Source organism: Haliotis rufescens, unplaced genomic scaffold (genome assembly GCF_023055435.1).
Source record: "Haliotis rufescens isolate VD_foot unplaced genomic scaffold, xgHalRufe1.0.p SCAF_15, whole genome shotgun sequence".
Taxonomy (NCBI): Eukaryota; Metazoa; Mollusca; class Gastropoda; order Lepetellida; family Haliotidae; genus Haliotis; species Haliotis rufescens.
This window is the reverse complement of record NW_025963835.1, coordinates 10,097,147-10,118,765: the sequence shown is the minus strand read 5'-3', so window position 1 is coordinate 10,118,765 and position 21,619 is coordinate 10,097,147. Positions and strand designations below refer to the sequence as shown.

Below are 21,619 nucleotides of genomic sequence, written 5' to 3'. Positions count from 1 at the left end.
ATTGAAAGGTAGTGAAATTCATATATTGACCATGCTTAATTAATACAAGCAGAAGAAACCAATTTTGATAATTTAAGGTTCGTCTTTCATATTTTAATAAATCAAATATTTACTATAAATGATATGACGAATTCATATTTAGCATTAACCTTTAATGTTATTATGTACTTTGATCTGTTAGATACCAATATACATTTGTGGTTTCTTATAACCTGTCACTCATGGACTCATGGATCTGTGGTGAGCGCGCTTCTACATTTCGATGTCCAGTGACGGTCTGGGTAAGTAAGCAGTAAAAAACAAGTCGGAAAAGTCTGATGATGTTAAATACATTAAAAGACCTACCGAAAAAAACTGGGTTTGTCTTTTGACTCTTGTTCACAGACGCTTTTACTTTGGTGCCCTCGTAGATTAAACTGACCATGTTCCACTCGTTTCTCTAGTTTGAAAACACATACAAACATACACAACAAACATGTAACCAAAGCCTAGCGTACATGTGTATCCACTTTCAATATTCGAAGGATGTCTTTTAAAGAAATTCTTAAACATCTAAATAATTCATTTTTGAACATACAGTTAATTGGAGGAGAATGACCGTTAAAGAACATTTAAGTTTAGGGTAAATACAAACGTACTGATTTGGCAAAAAGGATATAAACAAAAACAAGGTATACGTTTAATCTTCAAAACACAACGTTCCAATATGTTTCATTTGTATCGTCAGGGAGAACGAAGTTACACTGATTGTGACGCCATGCGACGGTTTCAGTTGTTATGGAAAGAACTCTTTAATAGAAATATTCTTAAATCAACCCTGCACTATATAAGCTTAAATATTACAGAGGCATTTGCCTTGTTGACCATCACAACGTCACTTTAAACTCTTGCCTATTTACATTAGTGAAAAGAAGTCACTTAAAATAGATTGATTAATTCATAACTTATCAAATCTTTGGGCGTTATGTTTTACTTCACTTACTTTGTAAGGAATCTGAACATGCCACAATGGCGAACTGTATGTGTGCACTCTAAAGACAACCGTACCATCACTGGTATGCAACCTGATGTCAACCGAAGCACTCTCAACGTCATTCCCATGAAGACAATCTGACAACAGTACCATTCTGTCGGATCCTTCACGAGCGAAAAACTTTAAGTGGACAGCAAATTTGTACCCCATCGTTGTGCCATTCAAACGTTTGATGATCATCATGCTTTTGTCATAAAACTGACCCGTTCCGTATGCTGTAGGCTGAATATGAAACATTTCGAAGTCGTTGCCAGAACTACTTATGTCTTCGAATGGGCTGTCACCATCAAAGGTCATTTCAAATTTAGGATGGCATGCTGAAAACAGAATTTGAATTTAAATTTCTAAAGAGAAATGTAAATATTATAAGCCAGAGGATACAGTATGACGAACGAACAAAACTGTTTAATGTGTACATGTATTTAATTGATCTTATACAATCTTGAAACTGTTTTACCTGGGTGATCCTGGAATCCCGTTGGGGGATAGTCGCAACGACATAGTTCCTCCCTGAATATGGTCCCATCTGGACACGGACGGATGATGGCCAACTTATGCACCATGCGATAATAATAGTGGAAATTGCCATCGACTTTCAGTCTGTCGTCACACACTGATAACATATAATGTTTAATGCAACATTCTGAAAAGACATAATATGAATAAAACAAATACTGTAATATACGATATCGGTGGTTTCCGAATTTGTTCATTCATCACTTTGTTAGTAACCAGTTGATTTTGTTCACTATATCTTATTCAGGACGGACTAAACCCATCTGGGTTTTTTGGTGTGTTTTTTTAAGGCCGCACTGAGCAATATTCCATCCGTAAGACGGTGGTATGTAAATAATCGAGTCTGTACCAGACAATAGACATCATGATCATCGATCTTCACAAACAGGACACGTTGGTATACTTCAACCAATTTAGCGAGCCTGGCCACCCGTTCCTGTTAGTTTCCTCTTACGACATTTGTCCATTTGTGTTATGTATGTTCTGAAAGGGTCCTATGCCTGAAGATTTTCATATACACTGTTGAAACATATACAAATACGAAATAGATAAAACTGATACGGGCCCGACCTTTCCATTTACCCAAACAAAATATGATCTGAAAACAATCGTTCGGCCATGTCTTCCAAATATCTAAAAACAATTCTTTGCGTCCTGTATTAGTGAAGAATATTAATATAGGAAGCTACATGATTTGATCCAATTCTTTGACTTTGACTTTATATTTTAAGGCAATGGAGTCCAAATAAGAAATGTTACACCCGGAGAAGCAACAAATTCCAGCTCGCCCCCGGACATTACTTATTTCAGTTGATGTAAAGCCAAACCTTAAGTCTCTTCACATGCTCTCAGGATTTACTCTACACACTACTTGGTTATCGCACTGTTCATAAACAACAGGTTTTTCATAAATGTATACTTTGTTCTACTTACTATATGGAATATTGCCTGTGTGTCGTTATTTTGTTGTTGTTGACAAATCATGATACTTTGAAGTTCAAATATTCTCTCCTTATTGACTCATTACGAAATAGATACAACAGTTGTTATGTAGTGATATAATGAAGATCTATCAAATGATCTCATGATTTGGGACTTGATCAAATTTCGCATTAAAATCATAAAAAAATGAACACTCTAAATTACAGACCAAATAGTGGATTCAATAAAGTGATCTGGTACAGACGACGGCAGTACTTGAAGATCAACTCATATGCAAGACAGATCAATATGAATGATAAGTCGAAATAAGAATTGGAAGAAATATATATAGAGAGTGAGATCCAGATTAAATTTGACTGAAATGGGGCAAAGCAGTAACAGCAACATTTTTTAGTTCAGAGAAATCAAGGCAAGGTTGATAGACATAATAGGAGATAAAGAAGACAGCGCTCAAGAGCAGGCAAACCAGTTTACGAAATAGGATTGTTCAGATCCACTTAAACTGTTCCTTCGGTATATTTCTAAAGTATGTTCACATCTTGTTAAGATTGTAGAGGTGCCATTTTGGTAAAACGACGTTATTTTTTCGTTTGGTAATTCTGTGTATATATTACAACGTAATGAACGTTGGTGTTATTCATTAAACAACCCATAGAGCCAAACGTGGGTTCACTTAAGAAAATGAACTGATGAATGTTTGTCATCATAAGGGTTAACATATTTTTTTCACAAGATCTCTGCATAATTTGCAATATATCAGGGAAATATACATTCTAATTTTCGTTTTTAGCCGATAATTCCAATGATCAAAACATTATTTGAAAACAACAAAATTCATGTATTAATCACGGAACCCATCCATTCCTATACCCCACCCCACTCTCAGTAGGGAATAAAAAGTAGCAAGCAGATCACAAAGAGACATCTAACTCTAAAGTACTTTACTCATTTGCATTATGATGTCATGTACACATATCATGTGCGTTTTCGTTACATTAAAATACCCTATGATATTAGATTTCGCTTCCTTCATATTTTAACGCACTATTAATACATAGATTTATATTGGTAACGAACTTACTGGAAGATATATCATACCCAGGGTCGCATTCTGGGTTACAGGAAGGATTAGGAATACAGCCATGGTTCCACGTGAAGGTCGCTTTGTTCGGGCAGCACTTCATAACTGGTTTCTCATTTTCACATTGCCAGTAAGCACGACAGTTGTTCTCATATGGAAACGACGTGCCTGAAGCGTTTGTACAACGTTCTAAAAACACAGTATGTGAATTAATTACCGAACGTAAAATTATGTGTATATGGCACAAAAGACGAAATGTGAACATCAACGTGTTATGCAAGGGCGTTAGAGCTAATATGCCGATTTCCAAAGGGTTACCGGAAGATAAAAGACATTATTCAAGTAATATATACAAAATAAAGTACACCTGATTATCATGGATGACGAAAACACAATCAAATAAGTTATTTGATAAAGGGATAACCAAGAACGATCGGATTCACAAATTGAGGCTGTGAAATTATACCTGAAATATTCAGCAATTTCTCCTCGATAGTTTCATGACTTGTTGTAGAAATCAAGTCATCGGTTGTTGTGTCCATTTTTGTAGGCGTATTAGAAGGGGCTTGTGGCTTCGATTTCATTGGCATCTTTGGAGAAGTACGGACAAGGGGTGTTGGTCTTGCGGTCACAGTTGTTGACGGAGTTGTAGATAATGAAGGTGTACTTCTAGATGTAGATAATGCAACGGTTGAATGGACTGTTGTAATAGGATTGTATGTAGTTGTCGACAGTGTTGTGGAATACGTTATGGTCGACGATGTTATTGTTGATGTGGATGGGGTCTCTCTAGTGGCCGATGGGGTTGTAGGTAATTTTGTGGTCGATGGGCTTATCGTAGTTGTAGATGATGTTATAGTGGTTGTTGGTGGAGATCGGATTGTATTCGATTGGGTGACTGTGAATGGGGTTGCTGAAGTGATAGAATGAGTTTTAGGTATTGCTGTGGCTGGCAGGGATGTTGAAGTTGTAAACGGGGTGGTTGTAGTTTGGCTTTTAGGTATCGTTGTAGGTGATAAAGCTGTTGTAATTGTTGATATGATTGTAGGTAAGTGTGTGGTTGATTGGGGTATAATAGTTGTAGATGGGGTGAATGTAGCTGTAAATTGGGTTGTATTAGATGTTTGGGTTTTAGGTATCGTTTTAGGTGATGAAGCTGTTGTAATTGTTGATATGATTGTAGTTAAGTGTGTGGTTGATTGGGGTATAATAGTTGTAGATGGGGTGAATGTAGCTGTAAATTGGGTTGTATTAGATGTTTGGGTTTTAGGTATCGTTGTAGGTGATGAAGCTGTTGTAATTGTTGATATGACTGTAGGTAAGTGTGTGGTTGATTGGGGTATAATAGTTGTAGATGGGGTGAATTTAGCTGTGAATGGGGTTGTATTAGATGTTTGGGTTTTAGGTATCGTTGTAGGTGATGAAGCTGTTGTAATTGTTGATATGACTGTAGGTAAGTGTGTGGTTGATTGGGGTATAATAGTTGTAGATGGGGTGAATGTAGCTGTAAATGGGGTTGTATTAGTTGTTTGTGTTTTTGGTATCGTTGTAGGTGATGAAGCTGTTGTAATTGTTGATATAATTGTAGGTAAGTGTGTGGTTGATTGGGGTATAATAGTTGTAGATGGGGTGAATGTAGCTGTAAATGGGGTTGTATTAGTTGTTTGGGTTTTAGGTATCGTTGTAGGTGATGAAGCTGTTGTAATTGTTGATATGATTGTAGGTAAGTGTGTGGTTGATTGGGGTATAATAGTTGCAGATGGGGTGAATTTAGCTGTAAATTGGGTTGTATTAGATGTTTGGGTTTTAGGTATCGTTGTAGGTGATGAAGCTGTTGTAATTGTTGATATGATTGTAGGTAAGTGTGTGGTTGATTGGGGTATAATAGTTGTAGATGGGGTGAATTTAGCTGTGAATGGGGTTGTATTATATGTTTGGGTTTTAGGTATCGTTGTAGGTGATGAAGCTGTTGTAATTGTTGATATGATTGTAGGTAAGTGTGTGGTTGATTGGGGTATAATAGTTGTAGATGGGGTGAATGTAGCTGTAAATGGGGTTGTATTAGTTGTTTGTGTTTTTGGTATCGTTGTAGGTGATGAAGCTGTTGTAATTGTTGATATAATTGTAGGTAAGTGGATAGTTGCAGGTGATAACGTTGTTGTGGTTGAGGTCGAAGTGGTAGAGCTAGTTATAGTCTTAGACTGTGTTGTTTTAGAAAAGGTACTTCCAGATAAAATAGTATTAAGTGAAGCCTCCGTGGATACTGGATTTGTGGGTGAATATGTAGTAACAAATGACCTAGATTGGATGGTTGTATTCAGTGGAGATGCTGTAGATGTTGTATCAAATGTCCTTGGGTGATTGTTGTTAATGATATGTTTATCAAACATTGTGGGAGGTGGGGATGATGTTAGCAATATGTTGGTAAATGAATTTACTAGGTGTGTAGTTATATAAGGGGTTGCGGTAGTGGTGTGTGTGGTCGTTATGATTGACGATGTGTGTACTGCAATGGGCGTAATAGCAGTTGTTATTGTATATTTGGTACTGGTGTTCTGTTTTATGGGAGAAAGAGTAGGCGTTCTCCAAATACTAGAAGATTTTGTAGTGACAATCGTAGCTGATGTGTGTTTTTGTTTTGCCGCAGTAGTGTTTGTTTGACCCGACCATGGTTTGGATGCGGCTTTGAAAATAGGACTTTCCCCTGCGGTGATTTTAGGTGTCGCAGTGGCAGAGCCTTTGGCACTTGATATGGTTGTATCACTGGGCACGTGAGTACTCACTATGCCACTGTCTGAGATTAATTTACCTGAAGTTGTCGTGTTTGGTAACAGTCTTACCAGGGCATGTGGGGTGTCTGCTTTTGTTGTGTTATTTAAAGAAGTAGCATTTACTCTGGATAGTGAGGCTGATCCAAATCTACCACGAGGTAAACTTGTCGTTGAAGCTGTCACATTGAAAGTGGTTGATGGAAGTAATTCCGCTTTCCCTGAAAATGTTTTGACATTTTAAATTGCACAATGTTTTTGTTTCTTTTATCAGTAAAAATAAACTTCTAAAATTCTGAAAAGGTTACGATATGAGTATTATTTTGACATATCTTGCTGTTCATTAATCTTAGAACACGAGAACAAATAGATTGTAGTAGTACCTGCTTCTGTTAGTTTTGTAGTCGTGTTCTGTGGAGACATATCTGGGACTTTCGTGGATTCAGTTCTGTATTCCTTGTTACTTGAAGTTTCAAGTCTAGTTGTCAGTACAATTTGGGCAGTTTGAGTTGTTCTGATGTCTGTCAATTGTGTTTGACCAGACGATACCACTGTATCCAATGATTGGACCTCTCCATCTTGATTTCCACCTCCAAGTAAACTAAGCACATTGTAGCTATTGCCTGCGTTCGTCATTCCTTCAGAATTTACAACATTATCTGTATTATCAGCAAGGTTCAATATCATGTTCACTTGGGAATTACTGTTCGCCTCGTATCCTAAATTTGGACCACTTGGAAGGTTAATTACCTGGTTGCTCAAAGTATCATAACCACCGCCATTGTGAGCCTGCCACAAGTAAGATGCTTTGTCAACTGGAGTTCCTGTTGACAAAGTGGTATATTATTATAATCATAACATAACCTGATAATCAACATTACATCATAATGTGAATAAAATAGTGATCGAATGATACCAGCATGTACAGCACAACATTGTACGTTTTTTTATTGGTTTATCACAGTGTAGCCGGGTTATGGTGCTCACTCTGAATGAGTTAGCCACATAAGTGCCACCCTCTCATAACCCCCTAGTATTCATTATAACTTCATGTTGTGTTTATTATATGTTGTCCTCTACAGAATGTCAGCCAACTAACATCAACCTTGGTACCCTTTTGCAGCCTCTGTGATTTCTCCAGCTTAATCTCGACTTCCCCTATCTATACTATTCAAAAAGTAGGGGATATTGGATTTACAAGATTTATGACAAGGAAATTGTGAACCCTTTGTCAATTTATCCCACACTTTTGGTACTGCCGGTGAAGCACAGATTTTCCATACTAAGGGCAAAACCAAACCCAGGGTCAAACAGCAAAGTTGGTTGCCATAGCATGGAAGCAAAGTCAATAACTTTTTTATCAACTTCTTGCAACTTCCTTTCTCAGCATTTGTCACTTTTTATTGAGGAAGGTCTCTTATTTCCAGGTGAGAATAATTCAGTATTCTTATCTTTTTCCATCCTGTTCTAGAAACAAATACATTCATAGAAAGGGTATTTTAACTTTTCATTATTTGTTCTCTGACTTTGGTCATTGGTTTCTTGGTTTGACAGCCATATTGGATTCAAGGTTTTCACAGGTTTTTTTCTTCAAATCCCTACGCCTCTAAATCCCCTGCATGAAATGTATTCAAACTTTTTGAGAATTGTCTCCATACACAACGCAACAAATTGTCTTTACCGATTTGGGATATCCTTTTTTAGTTGCGGCCATAATGGATTTTGATTTTGATCATTTTTTTCACCGAAATTTTACTTTAAAGATCATATTTTGTAAGGATGTTGACAGAAACTATTGCAAGTTTACATAAACATATTGTGCCATATGCATCTCATTTATGTTCTTGTTTGCATGCTAAAATGAACACCGCTTGATGGTAATATTTGATTAATATTTGAGACACCCCTGGAACACGCTACTTTTGTAGCGGCGATGTCCTGCAAACGGTGACTATCTTTTGACAGAGTTGGTACAAACAAACCCTTTGTGGATTCGAACATGTGTTACTTGCAGCCCGTCATTGCTGCTTGCAGCTTTAATTTAAACTGTTATTTCTAAATATTTGCCAGTTCACACATTTGTGTTACATTTACTGAGCACACCAATAACCATGTGCTTCAACCATGTGCTATCCCGTTATCCCATATAAATGAGAATCTTTTCCTTTTGGCTTAAATAAGATTAGTTTATTCGGTATGAACTCTTTATGGGGGGAGGTTACTTATTCCCAGCTTCCCTCCAATCATCTGACAAAACAGAATGAGCTTCATCATCCAAGAACATCCTCATGTTATAACTAGCAGTCCAGTGGTTGGACAGATCACACCACGCCCGGCACAAAACATTCATCCCAAAAGGTGTTGACAAACCCATTGATGGAAAAGGGATCCAACATTTACAGAAATCCAATTACTATATCAAATATTTCAAATTCTTAGACATAAAAATATCAGACAAATAGACGAATATGTCATTTGAATAGTCCCTTGTCAGGTGAACCAACAGACTTAGAAGCGGGAAGCACATGCAGGTTCCATTTGCCACGTTTACAATCCAATTCAAACTAGTCTGAGGTAAAAAAAAAAGCTGCTCTGCTAGAAAGAGGTTAGAATGTTTGTTGTTTGGTGTTTGTTGTCGTGCGTTCTTTCTTTGAGATCGGGCACTCGTGAAGAGCAACCTCCCCGTGGTGAGTGCTGGGTAACGCTAATAGCTCTCCCCCCGTGTGGAACCGGAGCAGAATGTTTCCACAGCACTGTTTCATTGCTGGTCGTAAAAGGCGACCGAATTGGGCAACCTGTTTGCCGTGGGTTGCGCCCCTGTGTCGGTGGAGAAAGGTAGTCTGGTGGTTGAGGACACTGGAACCAGGAACCGGTGGTTGAGGGCACTGGAACCAGGAACCAGGAACCAGTGTTCCTTTTGCCCAACACACCACTTCGACCCTAACTTCACCTAGACGGGTGGTAGAATGGGCCCGGTTCTATCAATCGGCTGGTCACGCCAAGCCCTGTGCGTAATATTGTATATGCACACCTGTGTTTGTAATGTGTATTTTGGACTTGGTCATGCATTACTTGTATGAATTCACAATTTTGGATGGAATAAATTGCCTAGAGTCTTACGCCAGAAGGCGGTGGCTCATGGGCCAATCTGGTGATGTTGACCTCTGTATTCTATATGTCTCCACTTTTTTGTCATGGACTGAGCCAGCCTGGCACTACATCTGGTAGACAAATATAGCTATTCAAGTCATATTTGCTGGAGTATTACATCCCTGTATCCCTGGTGTTTGCATGCTGGAAATCCGATGCGCTACAACACTGTCCTTGTTGACACTCCATGGTGGGTGGGGAGCAGGTATGCTGAAACACTTTTCTTTCACCATGTCTACCCAACTACCTGGTTCAATTCGCAACGACAAAAAAAAACGTCTTGAAGATGATGATTCTGGGAACTTTCCCAACAAATATGATTCATGGTCCTGATTCCTGGTGATCGAGGCTGCTGACAAACTACCTTTAAAATTGAATCCGTTTGCTATTTCAAAGGCTATTAACGGACATTGTGGAGAAGTGAAAAATGTCACTCGTCTCCGTAGTGGTTCTATTCTTGTTGAGTGTCTGAAGAAACAGCAATCTCTAAATCTCTTGTCGATCAGTCAGTTTGCTAATGTTGAGGTTGCTGTTTCAGCATACAAGACTTTAAACTCCAGTAGAGGCATTGTTCGAGACAGAGCTCGATGCCTTTCGGACATGTCTGAACAAGAAATTGTTACAGAGTTCAAGGAACAAACGGTGACAGCTGTTAAACGTTTCACCAAAAAGGTCAATGGTGTTATCACTCCCCTGAACACCTGTCTCTTTACATTTGATAGACCAAGTATCCCTCGTTCAATTTAAGCTGGTTATGTTAATATCGGAGTGGAGGTGTATGTCCCCAATCCAATCCAATGTTATACTTGCCAAAAGTTTGGCCATGGTTCCAAATCCTGTGGTCGACATCAAGTTTGCCAGCGTTGTGATGGTAAACATGACAGCACTGAATGTAGGGCAGATGTCAGGTGTGCCAACTGTAATGGCCAACCTGAAGCCTGGTCCAAGTCCTGTCAACTATGGAAAACTGAATCCCAGATATTAAAACTCAAACATCAAAACAATATTTCATATCTGGAAGCCAAAAAGCAAGTAGCTAATCAGTTGCCATCAACTTTAACGTATTTTGCTGCAGTGTCTCGTTCTGTTGCCACTTCATCCATAGAATGTCAGACAGAGTTGACATGGGTTCACTCCGTTCAACCAGTTGAAACAACATCTGTCATTCTGCCCAACAAATCAGATTGTCAGCCCTGTACATCATCTTCAGAATCACAGACTGATTCACAAGCTTTACCAATTATTGAAAACTCCGTCTTCACAGGCCAGAGCTAGGAGTTCTTCACGCTCGCGTGTGAGGTCACCTATTGAGCCACCATGACTCAAATGCCTCATTTGATTCAGTGGAATTGCAGAGGACTCAGGATTTTTTTTAATGAGATACAATTGCTAATTCAGGACTTAACACCATCAGCACTGTGTCTCCAAGAGACTTATCTTAAGCACAACGATATATTTGATTTAAGGCAATATAAGGGGATAAAGCTACTGGAGGTTCTACAATATTGATCAGGCAAGGCATCATCCATAGCACTGTTCCCTTCAATACAAATCTTCAAGCTGTAGCTGTCCGACTTACATTGCACATTGCACTTACTTTGTCCTCCTTGTATATTCCTCCTTCAAATACCCTTCAGCAGGCTGATCTTCAGAATCTTTATGATCAGTTACCGAAGCCCTGTATCATCATGGGCGATTTAAATGGGCATAACCCTCTATGGGGAAGTCCAAATACAAACAGTAAGGGAAAAGTGCTTGAAGACTTTATTTCTGACAACAATCTGCATATCTTATGACGATTCAAACACTTATTGCTACAGGTACATATTCAGCACTGGATCTGTCAATCACAGATTCAAACCTTTACAGCGAATTCGAATGGTCAGTTCATGATGACCTTTTGCGGGAGTGACCATTTCCCTACAATCCTTAAAACTGTTAACCCTACTGACCGTCCACCAACAACAACACGGTGGAATTTTACAAAGGCTGATTGGTCATTATATGAATTATTATCAACTGAAAAATTAACAACATGTTAAAGATCCGATACAGTTGTTTTCGGACATGCTGAATGAAATTGCTGATGAAGCAATTCCAAAATCCTCCGCAATTCCACATATTCGTAAACCATGGTTTAACAAGGAATGCAAACAGGCAAGAAAATATAGGAAGAAAGCGGAAAAGTATTTCCGCCGCCATCCTACAGTCCATAATCTAGATAAGGTTAAAATTACAAATGCCAAGGCACGACGTGCTTTAAAACAAAATAAGCGTCAGTCTTGGAGGAACCATTTCGCCAAAATAAAATCCCGCACGCCCATATCCAAGGTGTGGAATATGGTACAACAAATAAAAGGCAAGGGTTAAAAATCATCTGTTCACCATCTTAAAGAAAGTGACACGTTATTAACGGATAAAACCGATATTGCAAATAAGCTTGGAGAAACGTTAGCTTAACTTTGTTCAACATCTAATTATGTCCCGGAGTTTCACAAATTTAAGAAACAACAGGAAAAGGTAAAAGTAAATTTCACTTCTGATAATGGTGAAGACTATAATAAAGTCTTCTCATTACATGACCTACATACCGCCCTTGGGCAAGCTCATGACACAACAACGGGAACAGATAACATACACTACCAGCTTTTAAAACATTTACCTGATTCATGTCTGGAGACACTTTTAGATATATTTGATCAAATATCAGGGAATTTTCCTCCTTCATGGCATAATGCTATTGTAGTCAAAATACCAAAGCCTGACCGGGATCTTACAGATCCCTCTAACTATCGACCTATATCCTTAACAAGTTGCGTGTGTAAAACCATGGAACGAATGGTGAATAATAGATTTATTTGGTATCTGGAAACCAATAATCTAATTACAAATATCAAATGTGGTTTCCGAAAAAATCGAAGTACTATCGACCATTTAGTATGATTAGAAGCCTTTGTGAAAAATGCTATTGTAAATAAAACAACAAGTGTTATCAATTTTCTTTGATCTTGAGAAAGCATACGATACTACTTGGAAGGCATTTTAAAGGATTTACATGATTTTGTTTTGAGAGGTCGTTTACCTCATTTTATATCACAATTTTAACAGATAGACAATTTCAAGTCCGAGTTGGTACCACCCTGTCTGATCATTATAATCAGGATCAGGGTGTCCCACAAGGCAGTATTTTGTCTGTTACCTTGTTTAGTATTAAAATACAGAGTCTGTCCAAGGTTTTAAGTGATTCTGTGGATGGATCACTGTTCGTGGATGATTTTAATCTATCTTGTTGTGGTAAAAATATGCATACCATAGAGAGGCAGTGACAAATCTGTCTAAATAAAATTCAAAAGTGATCTGTCGAAAACGGGTTTAAATTTTCTAAATCTAAAACCAACTGTTATACACTTCTGCAGAAAATATAAGCCGCATCAAGACCCTGAAATATTTTTGAATGGCACCCCTATCAAAGTTGTAAAAGAGGCCAAATTCTTTGAACTCATATTTGATAGCCATTTAACTTTCTTACCACACATTAAATCACTTAAATGTCTGAAGGCACAGGATTTGTTGAAAGTTGTATCTAATTCAAAGTGGGGAGGGGATCAGACAACCCTCTTACACTTATACAGGTCACTGATCCGTTCAAAACTTGATAACGGCTCCATCGTCTATGGTGGAGCCTGTAAAAGTAATTTTAAAAAACTTGATACTATCCATCACCAAGGACTGAGGCTTTGCCTTGGAGCCTTTCGCACTTCTCCTATTCCAAGTCTGTCTGTTGAAGCGGTTGAGCCTTCTCTTTAACAACGCCGTCTGAAACTATCTTTACAGTACATCACTAAATTATATTCCAATCAGTTAAATCCAGCTTTTAATTGCGTATTTAATCCTATTTACGAAGATATTTACAATAAGAAAAAATCTCTTGATCCATCACTAGGAATAAGAATTAAATCAGTCGTTTCTGCTGCGACCATTAACTTTCAGGATATAGCTCCCACACAACTTTTTTCATCCCCTCCTTGGCAAATGGTAAGGCCAAATATAGACCTCATATTAAATAGACTTAAGAAATCTGATACAAATCCACTAATTTATAAACAAGAATACAATCAATTACGAAACACTTAAGACACTTATAAATCTATATTTACAGATGGATCCAAAGGAGGGGGCGCAGTTGCTAGTGCCACCGTCATTGGATTCAGAACAGTATCTTCACGATTACCCGACAATAGTCCCATATTCACAGCGGAAGCACACGTAATTTTAACAGCACTAAACTATATCAAGAACAAATCCAAAAATAAAGAATTCATTATTTTTTTAGATTCTCTTTCGTGCCTTCAGGCTATTAAAAATATGTCCTGTAAACATCCATTTTTAATTGAAATTCTTGAGTTATTTAATGATCTTGCGACTTGCCAATATGACATCGTCTTTTGTTGGTTACCAAGCCATGTTGGTATCACTGGTAACACATTGGCTGATGCTGCTGCAAATGCAGCACTCAACAAATCTGTGACACCACTTCTTATCCCCTACACTGATTATAAGCCTATAATTAGATCTTACATCCGTGATCTAATGCGAAAGAAGTGGGACACCCAAGTAGGTATCAATAAATTACAAGAAATTAAACCAAATATTGGTTACACCTACTTGGCTTGTCAGTCCAGATTTGAAGAGGTCATTATGCGACGATGTCGTATTGGCCATAGCAGATATACACATGAGTATTTGTTAAAAGGTGAGGATCCTCCGTTTTGTATCCCTTGTGATGAAAGAATCACGGTCAAGCATGTCCTGCTTGACTGTATTGATTTTTCCATGACAAGGGATAAATATTTCAGTGTAAAAACAGTGAAGGACCTTTTTAGTAAAGTTCATTCTCATTAAATAGTATGTTTTTTAAAGGAAATAGACCTTATTCATAAATTTTGATGTATTTACTGTATTGTTTTAAAAATTGGTAGTGCAAATTCATAACTTAGATTGTTAGTGGCTGTACCCTCGAGGGGGGTTGAAGTAGCGTAAAATTATTGTCCCCCTAAGGGGGTATGTAAGTCCCATATCATTCGAAGTATTTTTCTGCATGCCAGGCTTATAAACGTGGAATATTCGTCATTTTAATCTTTGGCTTATTGGTACGCTGTCGCTAGTAACTGAAGGGATGATATAAATCCTGCTGGGGTCCATGCAGGAAGCAAAGGCACCGTAAGTCCCCATGGTCCCTAGGATGGTGATCTCCCTTTAGTTACCGATGATCTCTAGCCCATTTTTATATTTTTATAACTAATACTTATGACTTTTATATATTCTCAGCTAGTTTTAAATCGACTCTGTGATATTCGCCGGTTTTAGCATTATTCCAGCAATATCACGGCGGGGGACACCAGAAATGGGCATGTTACTTTTAAATCAACGTTTCCTCTTACATCTGATTTATTTATTTTTATTCTGTCAATTTGTTTTATTAAATATACCAAATGAAAATGGACCATGCAACTTTCAGTAACAATACCAGTCATCACAGTTTGAAATAAAAGATTTACCCATATCATTCTGCCCCTTATAAAATGTGTTCCACCATGTAGTGCTTTGAGTCATCACCGGTGTTTTTTGTTGATCCATTTCTCACAAAATTCTGATACTCATGCTCTTTCTGCAGGGAACATAATATTGGCGAACAAGGGAGCGTCATCTGTAGGTGAGCGGCTGACGCAGTCCGACTACATTTCTATGTGTTCAGTCGTTACTGGCGACTTTAATTAAGATGTACTTCAAGAAAATTGTCAAAAGACGGGGCATTTACAATACATTCACAGGCTCAGGCAAATAATTACTGAACCTCCCAAAAAATACTACTGGTTCTAGGACTTTGATCAATGTCCTATTTGTGTCATGCGTAAATAAGGTTAGCAATAATTGTCCCATCTTTGTTACTGTAAAAGAGATGATACACAACTCTCACACTTTCAAGACAAAAATCTATACGTACTCCTTGGGAGATAAAGAAGTCATAAATAATTGTATTAATGAGATACATTGATATATCCTTTTTTCATTGAGAAACCTTCAAATCACCGAAGATTTGATTTAGGAATTAAGAGATACATTTGATATCACTGTAAGACCGTAGGAACCTTTGTGGAAACATAATGAGATAATTAGGGAACTTAACCGCATTCATAGGCTTGCTAACATTCGAAGTAGTCTACAATAGGTCGACATATCATCGGTAAGGAAATCCAAAAGGGTTCTTCCCTGTTGGGACCCGGGGAAGATAAACAAGAATGTGTCCTCAGCACCCCATTGCTGGTTGTAAAAGGTGACCGAATTGGGCAGCCTGTTTGACGTTGGCTTGCGACCTTGTGTCGGCAGAGGAAGGGGTTCTGCTGGTTGAGGGCGACAGGGACGGCAATAGTGCTCCTTAGTCCGACACACCACTTCGACCCTAACTTTGCCTAGAAGGGCGGTAGACTGGGCCCGATTCTATCAATTGGCTGGTCGTATCATGCCCCGTGCATACAATTTTATTATGCACACTTTTGGTATTTATAAATCAATGTATTCTAAATGTCTTATATATTTCTAAAACTTTTAAACTTGCTTAGAGCCCTATGCCCAGAAGGCGGTGGCTCATGGGCCACTCTGGTGATGCTGACCTCCGAATTCTGTACATCTCCAATTGATTGTCATGCCCGAACCAGCATGACCTATAATTTGATAGATAGTTATAGCTTTCCGCGTCTAATTCGCTGGAGTATAACACCCCTTTATCCCCGGTCTTTACAGCTTGGAAATCCGCTGCAGCATAAGACTGTCCTTGTAGACACTCCATGGTGGGTGGGGAAAAGGGGTGCTGAATCTCTTTCCTTTCGACATGGCTTCACAACACCGTGGTTCAAATCGAAGACGCACAGATTCTGACAATACCTCGTCTGACGTGAATACATCCATTGGATCTGATTATTGACCACGTTTCGTGGTAACTTAAGCACGTGACAAAGAACCAATCAAGCTTAATCCTTTTGCAATCTCCAAAGGTATCGCTGGTATCTGCGGAGAGGTTTCAAATGTCACTAAACTTCGTTCCGGTTTTCTCCTTGTAGAGTGTGCAAGGAAACATCAATCCGTCAATCTACTCAAATTAGATGAGTTTGTCAACATCAAGGCTGCTCTTCTGAACATCTCACACTGAACTCATTGTCCGTGACAGAGCACGCTCCCTGTCTGACATGACCGAAGAACAAATTGTGAAAGAACTTGTCCAAAATTTAGTCACAGCTGTGAAGCGGTTTACTGTCAAGAAGAATGGGGTTGCTGAACCGACCAACACCTACCTCTTCACTTTCGCTCGATCAAAGATTCCACATTCGATTAAAGCTGGTTATTACAGCATTGGAGTGGAGGTGTATATCCCCAATCCACTCCGGTGCTACACTTGCCAAGCGTTTGGACATGGATCCAAGTCCTGCCGTGCCTCTGCTGTTTCACAGCAAAAAAAGTGTAGGTTTCCGTCTTCCGGAAACCTTCCAGATACCTACCCATTTTGGATACGGCCCGGATACCTTCCAAAAAAAATGTCAAAATTTGGGGGGTGCATTTTGTTCACTTAAGTGTGAAACACATAAAAAATTAACTTGAAAATACCAAGCAATTTGAAGGTTGCTGAAGGCATCTGGAAGGTTTCCAGAAGGTTTCCGGAAGGTATCCGGTTGCAAATTTTCTTCATGACTTGCTTCTGGTAAAAAATGTTAGCCTGTGCATTACAGGTAGCTGTTGTAATATTCTGGGTTACTTTAATGGTAAATATCTCCTAAAACATTTTTGGAGAAGACAATTGTCCAATTTCATATATTGTCCTTTTCAGATGTTAATGGTATTTAATGAACAAACATCAGTTCTCGTATAATGATATCCTTAAATTTCATGTCCAGACTTCCAGTTTGTACTGAGTAAAAGAAAAAGTCATTGACAATGTGCTCACTTGGGCCTTTGGTCCTAGTGAGATGATAATAAGACTATTTGTAACGGTACATGTACTTGTTATATCCAAAATACTAACTTCATTGAAATTTGCCTCACCCTAGTTTTATGGTACTACAGTAAGCTCTTCCTCAGTTACTGTGAATTCTTTTATTAAAGGGATTGAGAGTTAATTTGACACTGGAGTTGTAACCACTGCACATATATGTGTATTCAAATAATATAACAACTATGTGCTTAATACTTCACAAATATCTCCAGAAATAGCCATTTTACTTATAATTGCAGAAATACTTTATGAATGACCCCTTCACTATTGCCTTGATCTTACACTTCAACCCTTCAAGAGTTATCACTTTTGAGTGTGAATTTGACCTTCAATATCAGTGATAAATATTTCAAAAACATTTCAAAGAGCTATCCAGCACATAAACCAAATATGCAGTCCTTTGGTAGAATTCAACATATCATTGACCAAAATATGGAAGTAATGTAACCAGTATATGTATGAGAGTTACTAAGACTTCTGCAGAAAAGGCAATTTAGGGGAAAATGTAGTATATATAGATCACATACAACCTTTTTCCAACTTCGACCCCTGTCCAGAGGAAGAGTTAGACCACAAACAAACTTTTTGTCTGGTTGTGACTTTGACCTTTGACATAACAGATCAATGTGTCATTAGACGTTTTCAGAGCAAAGGAAACATGTGTTATTTATCTTGAGATGCCCAAGCAGTGCATGGTTTCATAAGATAAGTGTGGCTATTAAACTGAGGCAAAATCATGAAACATCCCCATTTACACAGCTGGCAAATGAAACATAAGCAACAATCAAATTATCAATTTCTTTTATTCATATGCCTATAGTATATCGCACATTGAACAGTGTTCACATGATGGTTCCTGATGCAGTATGCAATTTCATCCTATTCTTCAATACTCATAACAGAGTGTGATAACTGTTCGCTTGACAGTACCTACGGATTATGTTCACCAGTTCAGAGAACTTACTTTCCCTCAATCCTCCTTTTCTTTCTATATTGCCATGGATGAACAGGAACCAGGATGGGGGGATACCAGTTAGACTCTATCTCTGCTGCATTGTGTTAGTAGAATTGTGAACTTTCCATTTGGTGTTTGGGTCCACATTTAAAGACAATAAGTCCCATTTATCATTCCTTTCAAGTGTTTACCATATGGCTCAAGACAAGAATTTCCTGAATGTCCTGGAAGAATTCCACTCCAGCTTGGCATTGCTTGGTCTTCTCACATTAGCCAGACCAGCCTTTGTGTGTCCCAGTACAATTTGGCATACAACTTCTCGGTCGGCCTCCATTGAAATAACAGGACCCTCGTCATCGCTGTCTGCAAATCACCTCTGATATCTGAAGGGGTGCAGCCTCTGTTTAGGACTCCCTTGTCTCGTCCTTCCAGACTGTCAACTTGGAGTACTCATCCAGGGATCTCAAGCAGGACTTCAGTTTCTGCAGCATTATGTAAAAAGATTTTAGCAATCAAAAAGAATTGTTGCCACATGTACTTACAGATAGAAGGCAGCAAAATCACTTAAGTTGTCATATGTGAGTCTTGTTATATGCTAAACATTTAAGATAATCAGATAACCAGTGACTAATGTTATGAACTCGGTCCAGACAAACCGATGATAACTATTATGGACAATATCCCACATTACTGTGGTATGATTATATGCGATCAATGAGCCTACTCAATCACTACCTTATCTATTAATTAGGCTTGGAATGCTGGGAATCTTTTTAAGAGATGTCATTTAGTGATTGTTTCAACTCATCAACATGGAAAAATATATATTTACAATCCTTGTCATATAGCCAAACTATTGCTGGATGCAGTGTTAAATAAATGAGTTGGCTTTAACACTGCTTTGAACAGTATTCCAGATATATCACCGCATGTTAGCTTGATGTGGGAAGAAAGCCCTAAGTGATGCAGGTCTTTGAGGAATCCCACGAGCATGTGTATAATGCTGACAAACCTAGCAACATAATCGGGGAGAACCAGGATTTGAACCCATGACTATAGGTTTCTGCTAAGCCCAAGAGATGCAACTATGCACAGAAAATTGTAGTGCCTTAGATAATAGGACATCCGTGCCCACAGCGATAAGGAACAAACTGAAGACATATTTGCAAAATAACCATATGAACCAAACAGAATAATTTCAAAATATTTACCACTCACTGTTGCTCTTCTATGGTCTTTCTTTGCATTGATGCTGCACAGATGACTGTCTCTTTTATTCATCCGGACATTCTACAAACATAAGTAGCATTCACATCACAGAAAAATGTCCAAACTGTACATGTTGTACATTTGATTCAAATGAAAAGACCCCGGTTGTGATTCCGACTTAGAACTACCCTAATCATAATAATTCATGTCAAACATTCAGAGATGACATTTATCCCCATATTTAACAAATGTCAAAACAATATTTTGACAACAAAGTCAGGGTCATTCAACACATACATTACATAGGAAATAACTTGTTCGAGGTGAATATCATTCCATGAATTATTGCCAAATTTTCTTGAAATGCAGATTAATGCAATGCAGTATTTACTTTTCTTTCTAGGCTATTTGTTTGGCTTTTCCATGGCACTGTTTCGACAGAGATCTAACCTTGATATGACACTTTGTTCAGAAATGATATAAATAAGAGAATACTTTATTATTCCCGAGAAAATTTGGGTTACATTGTAAAAGCACAGAGAAACCAGCATAAGATTCATGATTTAAGTTAAATACACTCGACCCGTGAAGATTCCGGGGTAGAATAGGTCTTCAGCAACCCATGCTTGCCGTAAAAGGCCATTATGCTTGTCGTAAAAGGCAACTAACGGGATCGGGTAGTCAGACTCGCTGACTTGGTTGATGCATGTCATTGATCTCAATTCCATGGCTCGATGCTCATGATATCAATCACTGGGTTGTCTGGTCCAGACTCGATTATTTACAGACCGCCGTCATATAGCTGGAATATTGCTGAGTGCGGCGTTAAACAACAAACCAATCTAAATACACTCATACATACACACACAAACACAACATCCAAACACGAGGGTTAGAAATTGGCACTAGTCATTTTGACATTTTAAAGGTTTTGCTATATGCTATCATTTTAGGACTAGTGGACTGAAAGTGTTAGTTCCTACCGCTGCAAACACTAATCAATTATGAATTGGGTGGTCAGATTAGGTTGTCATCATACTCTGAGGGCGTGGATCTTTGCTGATAATAACAATCACTAGATTGCCTGGTCCATGTTCAATTATTTACAGGCTGCTATCACAGAGCTGGACTATTGTGAGTGTGATGTTTCACATTGCATTGAAATATACCATGATGAATACATGTAGTTTGTATTTATCACAAACAAAAATACTCACTCAATACTTGGTATCCTCCCTGAGGATGTCTGTGAACCTCCCTACAAACCCTGAACATGCTGAAACAGAAAACAACTAACTTGTCTTTATCCTTTCAATGTTTCAGTGTGAATTTGTTAAAGATTGATAAGCTGTCATTATTCATTGTGATCCATATCTCACTTTCAGGCGGTTCAGGTGGCAACACATGATTGGAATTGAATGACACATTTTGTTTGACATGCACTTTGCCAGATTTATACCCTTGGTAACTAACCCTCATCATCAAATCCAAGCGTTATGTTGATATTAAGGACACGACCCTTAAAAGTCCTGCACCTGTAGCTCTTATGCAAGCCCAAATAGAAATACCATGTCACAACAAACACTTGATCATAATAATAACAAAGGGTTTCCGAAAACAACAAAACTAAAAGGCCCTTGACGTTTACAGTAGTTACATGGAGATCAGGAAAGTATCTAAATCAATCCATTCCATAAGATCTCTGTATAGAATTCATGGAACATTATGTCACGAAGCCCTGCTACGTACCTGGCATCTGCAAGCTGCTCTTCCTTCCTTCGGCTGCCAATCGAGTTTTCGAAATACTTGACGTCCTCGTTGTGGATGGCTCAGGTGGATTTCGACCGGGATTTCCGTGTTAGAGGTGATTGAGAACAATGTATTGATACACGAGGTTTGTATTAGGAAGTATATCTATGTG

At 38.3% G+C, this 21,619-nt stretch overlaps 1 protein-coding gene and 1 long non-coding RNA gene across 6 annotated transcripts in view; both read right to left on the bottom strand.

Moving 5' to 3' along the window:
* Window positions 1–21,619, bottom strand: part of LOC124147160 (mucin-2-like) — a 125,289-nt gene that overhangs the window by 11,366 nt on the left and 92,304 nt on the right. For 2 of the 3 annotated variants that reach the window (XM_046517772.2, XM_048396117.1), the window contains exons 3-8: window positions 6,724–7,164; window positions 4,039–6,561; window positions 3,573–3,761; window positions 1,491–1,646; window positions 983–1,350; window positions 346–439 (exon numbers count right to left, since the gene is read on the bottom strand). In XM_046517772.2, coding sequence (XP_046373728.2) covers window positions 346–439; window positions 983–1,350; window positions 1,491–1,646; window positions 3,573–3,761; window positions 4,039–6,561; window positions 6,724–7,164 — 3,771 coding nt within the window. The remainder of the gene's footprint in view (window positions 1–345; window positions 440–982; window positions 1,351–1,490; window positions 1,647–3,572; window positions 3,762–4,038; window positions 6,562–6,723; window positions 7,165–21,619) is intronic. The other variant, XM_048396118.1, reaches the window with a different exon arrangement.
* LOC125380043 lies at window positions 18,191–21,605 on the bottom strand. 3 transcript variants are annotated; one of them, XR_007221020.1, is made up of 4 exons: window positions 21,448–21,605; window positions 20,916–20,974; window positions 19,701–19,779; window positions 18,342–18,971 (listed from the first exon to the last, which is right to left on the bottom strand). It is a non-coding gene; the product is annotated as an uncharacterized LOC125380043 (long non-coding RNA). The 3 variants fall into 3 exon arrangements; XR_007221018.1 differs by lacking the exon at window positions 21,448–21,605 and having other exon boundaries at window positions 18,191–18,971; window positions 20,916–21,180; XR_007221019.1 differs by lacking the exon at window positions 21,448–21,605 and having other exon boundaries at window positions 18,192–18,971; window positions 19,708–19,779; window positions 20,916–21,180.